We start from the raw sequence: 19,519 nt of genomic DNA, 5'->3' as shown, positions 1-19,519 counted from the left end.
AAAGCAGGCTGCTTAGAAAGTGGTCTTGCCTTGGCTCTCCTGCCAAGATAGATCTAGGCCCTTTCTTTTCTACATCTCTCACAAAGAGTCAGAGTCAGCAAAGGATGGAGGCACAGAGCTTGGCAGACAAAAGCTTTCAAATTCACCTCTATCAATTTCTGGAAAACTGGTCTGAAAACCTACCAGGAGGGAAAAGTTGAGTTTGTGCTATTGACCATCTGGAGCAGCAAGTTTTACAGAGGCAGGCAAACAGTCTGTTTTGAAACCTGCATCCTCTTCTAATCTGCTTCCAAGACAGACACAACAATCAAGTAATCTGTTGTGGAAACTCTGGCACTGACATGAATGTTGTAAGGCTAAAATGGCTCTCTCATCAGTTTATGCTCGGTGTGTTTGAAGGGATGGAGGAGCCAATACAAGGCAGAGAGCCTCATGCATACACCAGGAGCATGCCTAGGGCTCTGGAGGGAAATCCACACAATCATTTTTTGCAGGTGGAAGCACCTTCCAGAAACTATCTGCTTGTTGCTGCAGATATTGTTGGAAACAAAGGCAGACAACATCTTTGCTATTATTAATCTTCCATCCAGAGTACTGGCTGGGCAAATCAACTAGTTATATTTTTGCTACTGTAAAAATTTGGGACATTGAACTTTGATGTTTTTGACCACCAAGCCAATCTGCAATAGGTAGCAAAGTGCTAAGTCAGGCACAACCTTCCTAAAACTCTGAATTCTTTTTGTGAACACCATCAACCTGGGCCAACTAAAAAATAAAGTAGTGAGAGATAAGGCACCCCACCCCCCACCCCACAGGTTCCCATCATTCAGATTCTAATTTGCTACAACCATCCTTCCCCCTCTGATACATTTTGAGTATGTGAGCTAGCAGGAATGGTGTTGAGTACAGGAATCCTTTGGGTTGGAACCAAACAGTTTTACTCAGAGTAGACCCATTTAATCCAACAGCTCATGTCCATTATCTTCATGCAGAACTAGTATTAGATAAACCCTCTTGAGATTTGAGCGTTTCTCCGTGTTATGCAGAAAACGGATTTTGACCCATTTCTCTCTCTCTCTCTCTCTCTCTCTCTGTGTGTGTGTGTGTGTGTACACACATGCACACAAATAATTCAAATTGAATGCCACATCCTTACCTCCATTTCAGTTCCCACATGGGAAATCTAGAAGGGTTTGCTTCTTGAATAATGCATGTGGAGCAACCGACAGGACAGGAAGTTTGCTCTGTTTTCCCTCTAGTGAGGCGCAAAAACCTTGGAGAGTCCTGACTGAAGGATGGTGAGCATGTTTTTCAGCTATTGCAGTTTGTTACATGGCTTCCTCCAAATGCTGCCAAACAACAGTTATGATGTCTGAACTTAACACCTTTAAAAATACAGCATCCCTTTGAAGAGTACACATTTAAGCTAAGTGAAATTTCATTAAGGGGTGGTTTTCTTTTTTGTCCTTGGCATTCATCTACAAAGCAGCTTTGCGTACTTGTTCACTGCCTGCGCCAAAGATGTAGTAATAAAACACTGGGAATAATTCAACATTATTGTTCTTTGGACATTTTTTCTAAAACAACAACAACATGCATCCAAAAAGCAGGCACAAGGGCCCTCTATTGAATTCGCCTTTTTTCTTTTTCTTTTTTTTACAAACCCAGTTTGCTTAAGAATCTTGACAGATCTTCATTCTCTCACTAACAAGTAAAGGAAATTAGCCGGCTTAAAAAATCCCTTAAAAACCCACAAAACTCCCACCCAATTGTAATTCATTTTTTTAAAAAGTGTCAATATGACACTGCCTCAAGAATAGAAAATAAAGTATTTACAGCTTTACAGAAAGGGGGGGGGAAACGAGGTCATCACAATTCATGTCCAGCATTTTCACATTTTTTTTCCTGACAAGCTTTAAATCTGGTTGCTACGGACGGACAAGACTAAATGCACATCTAGAGGTGTCACTGTCTACTAAAGCCAGCAGCACTGATGGAAAGAAATGCAATACGAAGGAAACTGCACTCTTAAGGGACTGATCCATTCGCGAACTCACCCTGATGCTCCCTCAGATGTAATAAAACCTCTTTTCAAAATGTGATTAGAATTTTTTAAACTCAGGTTGCATATGATAAAAAGATACCAACCACCACCTTAACCACTACTATTCTGTTCTATCCTTATTCTTACACAGGTAATCCCCACATACCTCTAACACATACAATAATAATAATTGCTTACTTGAGTACCCACCTAATCATTACAAAATGAACTATTTTGTTGATGCCCTCAGTGTTGACCAGGTGAAGCCTCATCCCCCTACCCACTTATACAACCATACAAGAACCAGTTTCCCCTGCCCATGCCTACCCACTACTCTACCTTGAGCATGCCAGCCATTAAAAGCAAACACATTGACACATGCTCCTAAAGTTTAAAACACACCCCTCCCCCCAAAGATTAGCAGCAATGAAGTTGGATGGCCTTAAGTAAAAACTGCTCAAATTCTCCGTTTCAGAAATAGTAAATCCGACAATTTCTGGGCAACTGAAGTTTAGCAGGTACGCATACAACCTGCACTCAGGAGCTGCCAGATTGGGTAGACGGGTCTCCCGATGTCTGGAGAAACTGCAGTGAAAGAGCCAACATTCAAGGCTGGCTTCGGGACCCTGAGATGCCATTTATGAAAGTGCCGAGGCCCAACCCTTTGGAAAGGACAGGGCTGCTGGTCTCCTCTCCTCTCCACCCCACCCCACCCCCCAAAAAGCTGCAAAACTCACAGTCAGAAAAGGGTACAGCTTTGGATAGAAATGGGGTGAAAAGAATAAGTGCTTAGGAATGAGATTCCTTTTCCAAAGCAGGGAGAGAAAGCAATGAAGCGCTTGACCAAAAGTTGCAAAAGCAAGCTTTTTAAGGGTCGCTAAGCAATGGGACATAAAGCTACTAACCAGAAGCAGCAAACTTGAGTTTCAAGCAGCAAATCAGTACAAACACAAAGTGTCCCTTTTTATATTGCATCTCCCACTCCCCCCGTTTTTTTGCATGGGTGGGAATATAGTAAAGCTCCCCTTCTGAAGCCAAACACTTCCCCACCCAGGAGTGTTTCCTTCACAGGACAGACGTGTTCATCTGCCTAGGTGCCAGCCATCACCTTCAGCAACCCAAAGGGACAAGAAAGCACTCCGGAGACAGGGGGAAGGAGCCCACCAGCCACATAACAGCTTTTGCTAGGGGTTGATCTGTAGGCGTGGTGGGAGGTTTCTTCTCCTAGCATTTCATGTCATTAAGAAGCGTTTTACAGGAGAGATAAATATCTGACACCCACACCCACACACAGCAGCTTTGCCAGAAGGGTGATTGTGCCTCCAAATCTGGGCAGCATAAAATGATACCATGTTGGCAAAGACATGGTATCATTTTGTCCTGGATAACAGCAAGTGATCTGGACCAAGAAGAGGCTGGTTCATGGCACCAACCCCATCTGACAAATAAACGCCAGGTGCTTGTGTTTAAGCCACCAAAGGATGGAGTGGGGGGCTAGTCTCAATTGCTTTTTCAGAAAAGAAAAGCACATGGCAGTTATACCTTAGTGTCAGACAATACAATACTGTACTCTTGTTGTTGTTGTTGTTGTTTTCTTAAAAAAATCCACATCTTGTAATACTTATTTTCAGTGTACCTGAAATACAGGTGCGGGACCTGACATGCTTCAAGACATCTAAAGTTGTGTTCCTTGCTGAGGGGTCTTGGGAAAGGTAATGCCACTCACCCTATAATTTAGTTAACACTGATTCTTAGGATGGTGTGGAAAGCTATCACGCTCCAGGCTTCAGAGAGCAGCACAAAAATGCAGTCCTTCCTCAACAGTAACTTTTTGAGAGGGAATCATTTGATGGCTAAAGTACAAATGAAGGGGGAGGATGAAGAAAAGAGGGAGGGGAGGGAGAAAGTTTGGAACCAAAGGATCACTGGGAGCAGATGCAGCAGTAGGAAGCTCCCTTGGCCAAAACAAGCTCCACAAACAAGTAAAAGTGTGCAAAGTGAATGCTCAGCTTTCTTCCCAACCAGAGATAGAAAAGCCCAGCAGTGACCTAACATTCCATACAAATAAGGCGAACGCTTTGCTTGCTTGGTTTTGCATAGTAATTAAAAAACAGTGTTATTCCCACCCCATCAGACTTTTGCTATTCTTGCCTTGCCACCAAGCTTCTAATAAGAGTTCTGGACCTCAGCAGAAAAGGTATTGTACAGGTCTCTGAAAGGATTCTCTCAAGCCACAATTCACATCCCTTCTAACTGCATGAGCCAAGAGCAGGTGCCATTAAAGGGCTAAGATTGGGAGGGGAGGACACTTTCAATCCTGTTCACGCAAGACACTTGTCCTCATTGCTGTTCAATGGTGTGATATTTGCTACTTAGTTGCCATGGGGCCTGCTCTGCCAATTTGCCCAGCACTTCAGTCCAGTGCTAAACTTCCATAGCAATTCATTCTTCTGCTACCAGAAGCTTATTTAGAATCATCATTTTTATATAAAAAGCACTATGATATTCCAGTGGAGCTCAAAGTGGCTCAGCTTGGGGCAAAGGCACAATTAAAATACCATATACATATACTTTTTCTTACAGAACTCCACATCTGTCATTTGTAGAACGGTATAAATGTTTTTTACAGCACCAAATCCTTGGATGGGGTGGGAAAAATACTAGATCAAGTCCTTGGCACCCCCAAGGCTAGGGGCTTTGAAGTCTCTGATCTCTCTGCATTTGTGAAATCTCTTCTTTTTCTGGGTTTTCTTCTTCTTCTCTCCTTGCGCCAGAATGTTCTGGTTATTTATCAGCTGACCATTGGCTCAACGTCTGCTTCTCTGTCCAACTCATCCTGAATTTCATCTGTGTTTCCTGAGTCGCTGCTGGCTACCGAACTGGGAGACGGGGAATTTCTGCTGACAAGGAAAAGGGGAGAGAGAGGAAGAGTGTGGTCAGGTCCATCCTCTTAATAAGACGTCTTTCTATGTTAAATAGCGGTAAAAGCATGTTCAACTTGCATGGATGTAAAGTACTGGCTCCCCAGAATGCAAAGTATACGTTGTGGCTTGGACAATACAGTGGTGCCTTGCTAGACGAATTTAATTCATCCCGTGAGTCGCTTCGTATAGCGAAAAATTTGTTTTGCGAAGCGGCTCCCATAGGAACGCATTGAAGTGCGGTTTCCCATAGGGTGCCTCGCAAGACAGGGGGAAAAAATTCGTCTTGCGAGGCACCCTATGGGACGAAAAAAAATTGTCTTGTGAAGCGCGCCAAAGGAAACTTCGACTTGTGAGTCTCCATTGAAATCGCAAAACGCTTTCGTTTTGCGAGTTTTTCGTCTTGTGAGGCATTTGTCTAGTGAGGTACCACTGTACGTTTGCTGCATTTCAAGCATCAACAGTTTTATAGCGACATATAAAACCCTTCACAGACATTGCAAAAAGTGAGATGACAAATGGAGCAGACAGCACCCTACCGGTAGTACTCTGGACCACTGGGTGCCATAAAGTATATGTCGCTCTTAAACAGTATTGCTGTTAAACTGGATTTTCAAGGTAAACAGTTACATCTTGGGGCCTGTTATGTTTGGTACTTTCAGCGAAACCAGACACCTCAGAAGAGCTAGTCTTCAGATTATTGAATCCCTCCCAATACCTCTGAACGAAAGCTCTCCATCACCATCCCACCTGGGCAAAAAAGTTCTCATGTGTGGATTCTGTGTTACCTTTCAGCAGAGCCTTTAATGAGCCGCCGGCAAGTCTCCATTTGCACATCCAGGCCCCGTTTCATGCTGCACATTTCCATGTACTCGTGGAGGTGGCGATTCATGTCACTCTTGGCCGTGGCAAGCTCAAGCTGCACAGAAGGAGAGGGTCAAGTCAAGTCAAGCAAAGCAAAGCATGAGAACCACCTTGTGCCCTCCCTGCCCATTTTGATGGAATGTTAATATATTACCACAAACTGGCCTAAAGGCTGCTAACAGAAGTGAGCATCGCTACTTATAAAGGAGGGAATAAGCTACCTCCTCATTTTTCTTGACAAAGTTCTGAGCTTATGATATAAATTCCAAAAGATTCATGGCAAAGAAGTATCCCTTCACCAATAACATACACAAGCCCTCAAGTTGCACCCAACTCTTCCCTGATTTGCCTATGATTCATACTCCTTTAATTCCTATTACCTTCTGTCATTCTGCCCAGCCCAGAAAACTTGTTTCTCGTCTCATGTCCAATTCAACCACACATAGCCCTCATTAGCAAAAAGAGATGGAGAAGGTAACCACCTCTAAAGTTACCCCTCAGGAATAAGGCAAAAGCCTGACCATTTTGATCCATGACCAGCCTGTGGCTGCTCCTCAGATTTAATCATTTGCTGCCCTTAATTAAACACAACCAGGCCACAAAGACAAACAATTCTTAGGCTCCTCATTTCTTACCTCAATCTGTCCTATCGTTTCTTGGTATTCTTTGTCCCTCGTTTTGAAGAAAGATTCTGTTTCATGGATCAAGTTGCCCAAGTTCTCCTCTTGCTATAAAATAAAGAAAATCAGGAAGAGGTGAGCAATGAATTCTGTCACCCAGAACCAGCCAAAGAGCCAGGCAATACTGTAGATCCTATCCAGCTCAGTATTGTCTACAATGACTTGCCGTGGCTCTCCAATATTTCAGGCCAGGATCTCTCCCAGGCCCTACCTGGAGATGCTGCAGATTGAACCTAAGACCTTCTCCATGCATTTAGTATATTATGGTAACATTCAAGATCATCTGTTCTAAGATGGTGTCCACTTGACAGAATTCAGCCTAGCAGAGCTTTATGGACAGAAGCTTTAAGTGCAGAAGAATGGTTCAGTCCTGGCTCCATCTGGGGAGCTAGAGGCCTGGAGAGAGGGAGTTGCAGCACTCTGTGCTCAGCTCCCTGAGTCAATTAGCCTTTTATTCCCGATCTCGATCTACAAGGCAAATCTACCCTTTCGTTGTGTAATTTTCAGTTAGAAGGGATTTAAGCCTCTTAAAACCTTTAGAGCTGCAGCATGCTAGGCCTGAACTCTGTAATACTCCACTGATAGCTATACTTCTAACACACAGGCACATGGTTATATGCAAATAATCTGTCACTTAATTCCAGCCCATCACTAAAACTGCTTTATCGCCCTGGCAGTTGCAGCTCACTGGAAAGGCGCTTTCACAAATGTATGCCACATTTTGCAACTGTAGCACTTTGGTGTAATCTATCACCGTTTTGCAGTGACAGTCCACGAAATGGAAAGGAACAACTTAACATGCGCTCCTGGCAGTCAGTATAAGGTGGATTGCTCAAGAGATGTGGCTGCTGAAGTGGCTTTCTAGCCAAGGGGACAAAGCTTCCTACCTCCCACCATCACCACCCTCTATCATGTTACTGACAAAGGGAGGAACGGAGGTACACTGAGAATTTGACCATGAAATGTCAGAGCTCTCCCAGTGTCAAGGCACTGAAGGCTCAAATGCTCAGAAAGGGACACACCCATTAAACACAGAAACTTTTCCCTACAGACTTTATTGAGCAACAGTGATAGGATTCTGTTGCTCTACCCAAACAGTTCAGCAAGCACCAATGGAATAAGAAGCTCAAGGCTCTTCTGAACCAGGCATCCTGAAAACAGAATTTGCAAACCAGTTGACTTGATGCCCTTGGAGAAAGATGTCTAGACCACTCCTTCATTCCTGTCCTCTCATTTTAGCTTAGTGTTTCTGATATGTCAGCTAAATCAAAGTCCCATTCATTAAAAACTAGCAAGACTTTGTTAACTGTGCCTAGCCTGCTTCCTTTGTGACTAACTTCCTGTGCTGCTGCATTTCCTGTGTTTCAATCTCTCTGCTGTTGGCTTTTAAAAAAAGTTACAATTATCAGATATACAACAAGCCTACATTTTTAATACCAAAGCTTGGACAGCTTCCTGTGAAGTCCTTTCTCACTTTGCTCCAATGTTTAAGCGACTTCAGCTTTATTTCTCCAATATGGGACAAATCAAAATCAATTTCTACAGAATCACCAAGTGCCTATCAGTTTAATAAATTTATGCTATGTTCCAGAAGTTGTCACCCACTTGTAAGTTGTTGATAAAAGCATAATTTAACTCCCTGGAAAAGACCCTGATGTTGGGAAAGATTGCGGGCACAAGGAGAAGGGGACGACAGAGGACGAGATGGCTGGACAGAGTTCTCTGACCAAACTGCGGGAGGCAGTGGAAGACAGGAGTGCCTGGTGTGCTCCAGTCCATGGGGTCACGAAGAGTCAGACACGACTTAATGACTAAACAACAACAACATAGTAAAAGTGAAGATTCTCAAATTCACAAGCAGTGCTCTTGAGTCCTATATGATCTCATAGCCCCATGTTACTATAGTTGAAGGGAGAGAAGTTAAGAGTTGCTCCCCCCGCCCCATTTTCTTTTTTTTACAAACACCACCATTATCATTTAACAAGGCCTCGAGTGCCTGACAACCCTCTGTTTTACAAACAGTCACTGCCTGCAGAAGAACATGTGATGGAAGGATCATGCGGCAACAGGAGGCTCCACATGAAAAAGCACTGCCATGTGATTCCAGAAACACAGCACAAAACTTAAGAATCCCCAGCAGAAAACCACACTAGTTTCTGGAGTTGTAGCCAATGCTAGACCCATTTAATTTGGTAACCATGATAAACCTGGGTTCCATTATTTTCCAAGGGTCTACTCTGAGTGCAGTAGTTAGGCTAGGACAGAGCTTTCCAAACTGTGTGTTGTGACATGTTCATGTGTCAGCAGCAATGTGTAGGTGTGTTGGAGAATGCTCCCTACGCTCCTGCCGAGGGAAAGAGGTAGGGAAAGAGGTTAGCTTAACCTCTGGTCTGCTAGTAAAAGCTATATTACTGTGTCACGAAATGATGCATGTCTAAAAAGTGTGTCACCAACATGAAAAGTTTGGAAAGCTCTAGACTAGGACCTGGGAAACCACGGCTCATATTCCCACTTGCTCATGAATCTCACTGGGTCTCACCTTGGTCCAGTCACTACCTCTCAGCCTAAGCTATCTCACAGGGTTACTGTGGGGATTAAATGAGGAGGGGGGAGAATAATGTATGTCCCCTTGAGCTCCTTGGAGAAAAAGGTGGGAAATAAATGCAGGGAAAAAATGAGTAATAAAAAATGTTAGCTATAACCCATAATAGAGTCATATAAAAACAGTAAGAGAATTCTGATTGTCATACTCAGAGCAGACCGACCAAAATCAATGGAGGATCGTCAAAACTAACTTAAGTATACTGATTTCAATGCATCTAATCAGAGTATTAATTAAGACCAAGTATGTCTAATTATTATTATTATTATTTTAATTTTCACTGCAGTGCTAAAGACCATGAAACACTCCCAACCATCTCACTGCCTGCCTTTTAGAGAGATGCTACAATGTGACTTTAAGAAACCTTATTTTTTCCCTTTAGCATTTTAATTTTCTTCTCTTCTGCAGCAGTTTTATGTTGCCAACAATTAAAAAAAATGTTTTAAAATTGTGTGCCACTAAGATACGTTAATAAAAAGGTGGGATACAAAAAAATTAATGTATAAAAACATATGTATGATAATATTACACAAAATACGCCATAAGGAACAATTAAGTTGTACCATAAGAAATACATGTGTGTTGAGATGATGGTGAGCTGAAGGTGGGTGGAGAAAACATAAAAATGTAGCCAACACCATGACAAAGCTTTAAACTCCATGTTGGTTTTTTCCTGCACAATCAAAGGAGCCTCAACAACACAACTTCAGGTGCAGATCAAAAACAATCGCCTGTCAATTATAGAGCAGCAAGTAAACCAATCTTTGCAAAAGTGGCCATTTTTATTCTCCAACAGAGAAGATGTGCCAAATTCTAACACAATGGAGGCTTTTGAAAATTTGGATTTATGCTGTTGATGATAAGAAGTCATTACTTTAAAAAACCTTTCCATAAATCAGTCACAATCTTACTTCTGAAGAAGCTAGAGAACCATCCCACGAAGAGCCCAGATCCAAAACTCACCTCTCCCTGGAGCTCAATCGATGGATTACAGTTGGTGAAGTCTTCCCAGAGGAGCAAAGTATCCTCATTCTCCTCCCACGTCAAACTGTCACAGTCATCATCAAAATCGAAGGTTTCACGCCTGACAGGGAAATATTTTATATATATATATATATATATATATATATATATATATTCATTAAAAATCCTTGTAATCCTTCTTCAAAACAAGCTTAGGAGACGGTATTAGCACTAGAACACACACATAAAGGTATAGGATTTTGATGTGGCTATCTCACCCTCTGCTGAAAAGAGGCTCCACATCTGCCTTTTATTCTGCTGCAGGATAGATAAGACTTGAAATTCTAAGCTAATCTTAGTGTGACAGTTCAACTGTTCCCCTCCAGGTGGTGCTGCACATCAAAACAACAGTCCAGAGCTCTACACAAAGGTTCTAGTGTACGAATTAAAAAGATTTCTGCCCATCACTAACAAAAGATACAAAATGCCCAAGACGTACACATGTAATTAAAAATTCATGCTTTAAAGCAGTGAAAGGGTGGGCAGTTTCACCAACCACCTATGATCATTGTTCTGTGCTGCTTTAGTTTCATATGCCGTACAACAGGGATTGGCAAAAAAAAATTAGCCGCGGGGGGGGGGGTGTATTCCTCTTCCTCACCCCCCACCCCCACCCACTGTGCTTACCTTCCCTGGCCGCCACTGCTTCTCGTGGGTAGGCAGAGCGAGTTCGTGCACTCCGCTCCCTGGCCCACAGGAGCACCAGGGCAGCGGTGGCGGAGGGAAGATGAGCGGCGCGAAAGAGCTGGCTCCGGAGAGGGGCTGCTGAAAATGGCGCTCAGCCAGCCCCCTTCCTCCTCTAGGCAGGGCAGGGGGAAGCCAGGAGGAGGGAGGGGGCAGGTGGCGCCGTGGTGTGTGTGAGGGAAGGGGGGGGATGAAACGGCGCAGGGGGGAGAAATGGCGCAGGCCGAACGAACAGAATCCCCACACCGATCCACGGACAGTCCGCAGGCCGGATCCTGAAGGCAATTGGGCCTGACCCCTGCCGTACAATAACCATTACTAGAAACTGGGGGGCCCTGATGGTTTCATCATTAATCCTGCCCCCTCCCCAGATTCTCTGCACCCAATTTTGAAGTCTCCAGGGGATAGAGCTGCATGTGGGAGCTGCACAGCGAATGAGGAGTCGCAGAAGCTCATTTAGGTAAGATCCAAGAATAATGTTACCCATTTATGGCTCTGATGTCTAAATTGGAAGTGGTCTTATACACATGTCTGAATAGATGGGTGGCAGCAGTTCTACACCGTACCAAGCAAGACTCTTTTCCCAGCTCTACCTGGGGATGCCAAGAAGTGAATGTAGTGACTTCTGCAGGTAAAGCAGGTGCTTTGCAAGGACCTTTGGACTACAAACCTGTAAGCAGTTAAATGCCGTACAAATGAAGTAATGCAACAGCTCTGATCACTAAGTAAGTAAACATTACTAAGGCAGTTCCAGGGAACAGATCACATCAAAACTGATGCCTTTTATGGAACCAATTTGGACTAGCCAAAGAAACACAATCAAGCTTGAGAAGTTACATCTAGTCAAGGTCACAAGGCAGTGATGCCTGAATTTTCAGCTAAAAACTAACAGGATGAAACTTTTACATTAGCTTCTTTTACATTAGCTTCTTTTAAAGAATTGCCTGAGAGGGGACTGCTTGATCCCATCCTCCTGGAATCTTGTGGCTACTCCACAATGGCAGACATTTTTGTCTCCTGAATTCATTTCCTTCCCAGCACAGCATATATAAAGCAGGAAGTCGAGGTCAACACTTCATCTTATGACGAATGGATTCAAAACTTGGCAGGGGACTGGAAGAGACAGCGTGGGAGCACATGCCAACTTCTAAAATCGGCCAAGCCTCCCAGTTTAAAACTACTGCTTGCCTTCAGCTGCATTTATTTTGCAACCATGGCTATTTGTATAATCGGAATAATTTGAACCCTCTTACGAAAAGACACAGCACTAATGCAATTGTCGTTCATTAGGGGTTTTAGAAGGGATTTCTTTTCACTTCCAACAATGCAATGGACTGTCCTATTAGGTTTATAGCCAGAACTGTGAAACCTTGTCCACAGTGTCTAAACCCAAAAGATTACTTGCAGAGTGTCCCAAAGAATCAGCCCTCAGTAAGCCACATTCAAAATAAACTGCAGGATTTCTGGGTGGGCTTGCAGATGCAGAGGTTGTACTCCATCACTGCCATAGTCCAAGCATGTAGCATTTTAAGAGTAAAAGTGTGCAGCAAAAGGTGATATTGGCACATGCCATTCAAAATAAGAGCTGGAACAAATCCCACGTCCAAAAAACATGCCACAGGCGTGGGACTCCTACGTAAGGCGCATGGCATGAATGAGAGCTGCTAACTGCAGATCCTTCTGAGGGGGAGTGCGTATGCACAGTGACCTGGAAGTTTTGCTTCTTGAAAGAGGCAAAGTGTTTAAAAGCATTGGCTCTATAAAAACAGTCATAAAGACCAGCATTATGATTACTAAGCAAGAGTTTCACTTGCGGACATAATTTCTGAGTGACAAAACTCTTATATTTTATTGGCATTTAAGAAGAGGGCTGCAGGGTGGAGTCATGATGGATTCCAGTAACAGTATGTATAAGCTACCGATCCTGCCTAGCTCATTTTCAGCAAGCTTCCCTCCTACTGGATAAGAAGGGTTGCAGAAACAACAGCACATGCAGTGCAATGTAGGCTGTCCAAAAGTGTGTGTTGTGATGCCCCTGTGTTAGGGTTGCACTTACAGCAAAAGGCTGCAGGCCCTCTTGTCAGCTAGTCTTGCTCATCTTATTGCAGCACTCTCTGGAAAATGCTACAGGCAGCCCATCAAACTGTAGCTTCAGCAGAGAAACTACATCCCTCAGTCCTGCTGAATGGGAGAGGACAAGAGTAGAGCTTAACTGGGGAGGGCTCTGTGTGTGTATTATTATTCTGGAGAGAAAGGTATTTTCAGGTATCTAAAATTCTGCATATAGATCCCCACCCTTTTCATTTTCTTTTTGAAAACCAAGTTGTTTCTGGCCATGATGAATGCAAAGCATAAAACTGGAAGTGTGTAGGCAATTGCCACCAAGATCTCAAGAGGTGGCAGGGAGTGAAAAGCTAATATTTCCAGCAGACAGGCTTGAGTGCCCTGCACTCCTTGTTACCCTCGCTGTGATATGAAGACTATCTTAGCTGTATTTAGAACAGAGTTAGGGAACCTGATGCCCTCCAGATGTGGTTGAACTACAACTCCCATCTTTCTATGATGGCTGGGGCTGATAGGAGCTGGAGTCCAACATCTGGAAAGCACTTGGTTCCCCATCTGTGCTTTAAAAGATTAGACATATTCATGGAGGATAGGCCTATCAATAGTTATTAGCTAAGACAGCTATCTGGAACCTCCATGTTCTGGAAGCAGTGGCCCTCTAGTTACCAGTTCCTGGGGGACAAATTGGCCAAGTTTTCCTGGCTTTGAGTATTGCTTGTGGATTTTCCCAGAGGCTAGCCAACAAGAGAAGCAGGATGCTGGAATAGATGGGCACTTGGTCTGCTCTAGCAAGGTTACTCTTATGTTTTACCAGCAGAAACAGAATTGTGCAAAACAAGAAGATCTATGCAAGTTCTCTGATTTGCATGATTAAAAGCTACAAAATCCTACTTGCCTCAGTGAAGAACAGAAACTACCTCGAAGCCATATTTTGATATCATCTCCCCCCTTCCAAGGGCCACAGCCAAAAGGATGCCAAGACATTCCCCAGCCTCTGAAATACTCACAGCTGATTAAACATTCTCTTCATTTCATCCGTGATGTTCAGAGAACTGACTTCATCATCCGAAAACCGGGCATTGTCTGGATCCTGCTCAGAGAGGTCATCATCCGACACGAGTTTCCGCTCTTTCTTCTTGGAAGCCACCTGAATTGGAGAGAAGGGCAGTGACTAGAAGGTTCAGGTGAGCTGCTGCACCAAGAAGGGGCAGAGATAAAGAAGGAGAGGTATGAGGTGGGGGAAAACATTGTGAGCCATCAGCCACCCCCACCCCACTTCCAATGGTTTGAGTGAGCAAGTGACAGCTGACACAGATTCATTAAATCACAAGTGTTACAGGTGGCAGAACACACAGCACAGGGAAGCAGATTGAGACAGCACGCGGCAAAAAAGCAAGCTGCTAGCACTTCAGACGGGCCATGCCTCAGTGGCACAGCCGTTTGGGCTACTGTCAGCCATGCGAAGGCTAGGAGGATGACGCACAAGCGGTTGGAGATGCTCAAGGTGACAAGCTGGAGAGCAACAGGCACCCCTTGGCGGTCCCCTGCCTGGCCTCAGCTAACAGTGACAAGGGGAGCTAGGCTGTGTCATACAGCTAGGAAGAAGAACCCCGAGTCTGCACCATTTTCCACCTAGAAGCAGAGCTAGTCAAGCACCAGTTTTGACAGGAAAACAGAATGAAATTGGAGGAAGGAGTTTGGAAACACAAAGAAATGTCATTTCAAATATCCATCCACCATAAACAAAAGTGGATCACAGCTATCAAAGAGAGTTATAATCGGTAAGCATATATGAGTGAACTGATTCATTAATACGACTCTGGGGTGGTTTTATGAATTTTGTTTTATTGGTTTGAGGTTGTATGGGACAGTGTACTCCTTGGGATTTAATAATGGATAGCAGAATAATCAGGGGCAGAAATACTAAGAGGAGGGGCAGGGTGCCCTGCGGTGATGGCCTGTCTCCTACTCCCTGGACTGCTCCAAAACCTACTTGTGGATGGAGGTTTTCACAGCTGCCTACACACTTGCAATGTTCTCCTTCATGACAGCTAACTGTTTGTTTTCTCCTAGAGTTCTCCCAGGGTCAGAAAAAAAATCTGATTTTTATTTTATAAGGAACATAAAAACCAAGTGGGACATCGTAATGCATTTTTGTGGTGTCTCAAGAGGACCTTCAGACACACAAGCTTGCTCTTATAATTTATCTGAAGACTTCTAAAGAGAATGAGGTCTTAATGTTGCTGTGTGAGACCCAAGGCCTGGTGACACCTGTGCAGACCTTTGTAGATGCAAGAACACAACTCCCTGCTTCAGTTAGATTATTCCCAACATGGGAACAGAGCACATGAAACTGGGATGCTCTCTACAGAGGCTTGGCAGCTGGCCCCATGATTTATAGTGGGAATCCTGAACAGCAACTCCAAATCCAAAACACAGCTCCATCTTTCTCTAGCAGAGTCATGTTCTCCACAGGACGGGACGGAGCCTAATCACCTGGAATATCTTGGAAACGTCTTCAGAGTTGCGCTGCTGCGCTACATCACACAGTTTGGCTGTGATATCGATTCGTCGGCAGATGTCCATGTCCACCTTCATGGCTTTTTCTTGGATCTTTGTGTCCAGGTCTGTCATAGGCTGCAGGAAGGACAGCAGTGGATTATCTTCCATTAATACAGTTCAGAAGGTAAGAAGGAGATGACCTACAGTATCTCCATCAATGCAGATCATGCCAGCCTCCATATTAAATGCTGCCTGGTTTCCAGGCATGCTAAACATCCAAGGGACAGCAGCATTTGGGGTAGGTAGTCAAGACAACCACAAGTTGAACACTGATTTCTAACAAAGGCAAATGTTCAAGGAAGGTTACGGTTTAAACAAACTCTCAACCCAAAGCCTTACATTGGCAATGCTATTTATTTTATGTAATGTACATGGAAAAACCTATTTCAGAAGTCCCCCACATATGTGGGATGCAGGTTCTGTTTTATGTAGAAAGACAGATAGTACTTCATGTCAGAAAATTCACCTAGCTACTTCACACTAAAAATAGTTTCTCTTACAGGACAATGATATAATTGAATTCCAACATCTTTCAAGAACTTACAAAATGAAACCTGGCACATATATGCCTCCAGAAAGTACCGCAATGGGCGTTTTAAAAAAATATTACAACCTAAAATATCTAATTCTAGGAGAATAGGGACCTTCCAAATTTTCTAATCTTGTTCAGCAGATTTTCACTTCCTAGGGGTGTGTGTGTGTGTGTGTGTGTGTGTGTGTGTGTGTATTGTTTTGCTGCTTATTATTTGCAGTTCTGAGCTCCTTTAGGAGGAAGAACAGCACAGAAATGTAAGAAATTCAGTGGCTATAAATGGAGGAACATTTCCTAAATATTCTGTAACTGTGTTTTTTTGCACTACTTAAAAATCCACACACACAGTCTCTCTAGAGAAAAGCATCTAGTTTCTTAAAAAAAAATCCAAATCTGACCATAGGCAAATATTTATTCCACATACAATACTGGTAAACATAGAACATAGAATCCTAGAGTTGGAAGAGACCCCAAGGGCCATCCAGTCCAACCCCCTGCCAAGCATCAAAGCACTCTTAACAGATGCCTGTCAAGCCTCTGCTTCAAGACCTCCAAAGTAGGAGACTCACTCCACCACACTCCTTGGCAGCAAATCCCACTGTCGAACCGCTCTCACTGTCAGGAAGTTCTTCCTCATGTTGAGGTGGAATCTTCTTTCTTGTAAAAAACTTTTTTAAAAAACTACACTAGGGATAAGGACAATGTTTTACACCTCATACCTTTCCATTATGGAAATGTCTCTTAAGCAATCATTTCTTATCCATTTCTTATCCGAAAAACCTTACACTACTCTCCATGAAATTCTGCAGCTTCTGCTATCTACACAAGATGTAGATTTTTCTGTATTCCCTCACCTTTAGTTAGACTGTGCTCTGACTGGGCTGCTGCTCTCTGCACACACTAAGGTTATTATTTAAATCTATTAAGTTTTAACAGTCAATAACTGTGCCACCTATAAATTACAAAGATAAAAGAATTATGCCCTGCATGTTTACATCACGAAAATTGCGAGGTAAACTCAACTGAGATCATGCCAACCTTTTTACAGTTCTGTTGCCCTAGAGCCACTTTGTGGAGCACAATGACACATCACACTTGGCCAAAAGAATGGATTTCCCTCATAAAAAGGAGAGTGCAAATACTTGTGTCCATTGACATTTTCTTTGGAGTCTGACATTGAGAACCACAATATGCACCAACAGGTTCTCTCCCCACCCCCCACGGTTTTTATAAGGAGCCAGGGCAACATGCTTTTTATATGTCCCAGAGAAATGTTTGAAGTTCCCAACTAAAAACAATACTACAGAGGGGGGTGGAGGAGAGAGAGAGAGGAGGGCTGGGGTAGCTCTGCTGTTGAGCCAGGATAAATGTGAGCAAGGCCTTAAAGTGAAAAGTATAGAAAATCAGGAGTGGCTTTTCTTCATGTGAACTAGAATCTTTGTGCACTCAGTTCCCTACATCAGCTAAATAGTTGTCACATAAACAAGGTTTCTCATGCTTTCTGCCTGTTCTGATTGGCAGGCCACACTTTTGACAATTCAAGTTTCCAAAGCAGGAAGCTGCTTTCTGAAACCACTCCCTAAAATGGCATTCACAGTTCTAAATATGCACAGTTTACTCAATATGCTCAAATGGCAGGCTTGAAACTAAGTGACCCAGCAAAGTAGATCTGAACTAGAGTTTCTGAAATCATTTTGGTTATATGAAACTGAAAGGAGTATTTTTAGCATTTTTCTAACTGATGGCACCTGCATGGTGCTTCTTCAAACCAGCACTTAATGGGAAAGCCTAAACCCTTTAAAGAACATTCTTTCCAGAGGTTGCAGCACTGGAGGGGTGGGGGAAAGTACCCAGCACTGCTAGCTGGTGTGAAGCCATCGGGGAACACTCAGGGTTGTGTGATAAGCAGCAAGTTAAATGCATCTACACAGACCAGACAGGAAGCAGGGAGAGGACAAGGGAATTGGTCTGATGCATTAGATCATACAGGGCAGCCATAATACTAACTGCAAGCAGCACTTACTGAAATCATAACTTTTTCATTAATGAAGCTATGAAGATGACTCCCCCCCTTAAACCTGATGCAACTCAGCCTGCCAGGGTACTTACATCACTCATCAGACCCTTGAAGACAACAAGTTCAGCTTTTAGTCTCTCAATCTTCTCATTTAACTCTTCTTGGAGGGCTTCAGCTTCTTGTGCCTCCTAGAGGACAAATGGTACAAAGAATTGTAGTGCAGAAGGAAGGGCACAAGCTGCAGACACAAAGCTCTAAAGAAATAATCAAATACAGATCCGGCAGCTAATTTCAGTTTGCTCCTATCTTGTGGATCAGCCTCACTAACTCCCAGGTAAGCCATGGAGTGGAAAACGGCATGTGGTCCTCTGGGTCCCCACAGTGATCTATCCCAGATGCCTCAAATACTGTAATAAACATTATCTCTGGATGTTGGAAGGTCAACAATGTGAATTAGATCCACATAAGTAGCTGTGACCATCTTAGCTGCTAATGAAGAGCTATGCCATTAGGCAACCCACACCTCTGGACTGCCAGCTTTATTGATTTATCAGATTTCCAATGCATCCTTCACCATAACACCCTAGAGTGAGCTACAACAATTGAAAATACAATCAGAAAAACAAATCAAATTATTACAATTATAAAACTGTTCTTAATGCAACCAGACAATATAAATTCAGTGAAAGAGGTGGGTCTCACAAAACAAAATGTCTTAACGATCAAATACTTGGATTATGATATGCATCATCAGCATATAACAAATGCTGTACAATTAAGATGCTTAGATGCACCTCTGTGGGGAAGGAATTCTACAATTTAAGGGCCACCACAGAGAAAGCCCTATCTCAGGCTACCACTGAGGATGGTGGAATTATCAAGAACCCCTGTCACACCCCACAGTTCTTAACACCTGAGAAGGCTAGTAGAGATGGAGACAGTCTTTCAGATATTTGGGGCCTACATCCTTTAGAACAGGCATCCCCAAACTGTGACCTTCCAGATGTTTTGGCCTACAACTCCCATCATCCCTAGGTAACAGGGCCAGTGGTAGGGGAAGATAGGAATTGTAGTCCAAAACATCTGGAGGGCCCATGTTTGGGGGTGCCTGCTTTAGAACAATGAAGTTGTTCTTTTATTGCTGAAGTGTCACTGGCTACTAGGAATCAAAGTCCTCTTTATAAAAAAAAATTGGAGTTCTTTATTATCCTGTAGTACAAGAGCACCTGTGAACTAGTATCCCATTTAGTGTCTGATTTTTTACAAATGAAGTGATATACACACCTGGTCATTAATCCCAGGCAGACCCTAACCCCAGGCCACAGGCAGCTCATGAAGCCAGCTGGGCACCAATAAAAATAAGAAATGGCCCCTATCCACCTTTGAAGAAACACACACATTTAGGTGCTCTCCGAAACCTACCTCTTGGAGAGTCTCTACCATTGATTCCAGATTCATTCGCTTTGCCAGTTCCTCCTCCCATCTGAAAAAAGAAGAGTTGTGAATTATAGATAAGAGAGAAGTAT

At 43.3% G+C, this 19,519-nt stretch overlaps 1 protein-coding gene across 4 annotated transcripts in view; it reads right to left on the bottom strand.

The window, feature by feature from the left end:
• Positions 1-4,508: 4,508 nt before the first annotated feature.
• Positions 4,509-19,519, bottom strand: part of IFFO2 (intermediate filament family orphan 2) — a 40,494-nt gene continuing 25,483 nt past the window's right edge. The window contains exons 2-9 of one of the 4 annotated variants that reach the window (XM_035118025.3): positions 19,416-19,476; positions 18,086-18,181; positions 15,379-15,519; positions 13,890-14,029; positions 10,075-10,195; positions 6,465-6,557; positions 5,754-5,884; positions 4,509-4,944 (exon numbers count right to left, since the gene is read on the bottom strand). In XM_035118025.3, coding sequence (XP_034973916.3) covers positions 4,836-4,944; positions 5,754-5,884; positions 6,465-6,557; positions 10,075-10,195; positions 13,890-14,029; positions 15,379-15,519; positions 18,086-18,181; positions 19,416-19,476 — 892 coding nt within the window. In that variant the 3' untranslated portion in view covers positions 4,509-4,835. The remainder of the gene's footprint in view (positions 4,945-5,753; positions 5,885-6,464; positions 6,558-10,074; positions 10,196-13,889; positions 14,030-15,378; positions 15,520-18,085; positions 18,182-19,415; positions 19,477-19,519) is intronic. The other 3 variants (XM_035118026.3, XM_088671523.1, XM_088671526.1) reach the window with 3 other exon arrangements.

Source organism: Zootoca vivipara, chromosome 6, assembly GCF_965207765.1.
Source record: "Zootoca vivipara chromosome 6, rZooViv2.hap1.1, whole genome shotgun sequence".
Taxonomy (NCBI): Eukaryota; Metazoa; Chordata; class Lepidosauria; order Squamata; family Lacertidae; genus Zootoca; species Zootoca vivipara.
The sequence above is the reverse complement of the archived record's forward strand: the minus strand, read 5'-3'. Positions and strand labels throughout refer to the sequence as shown.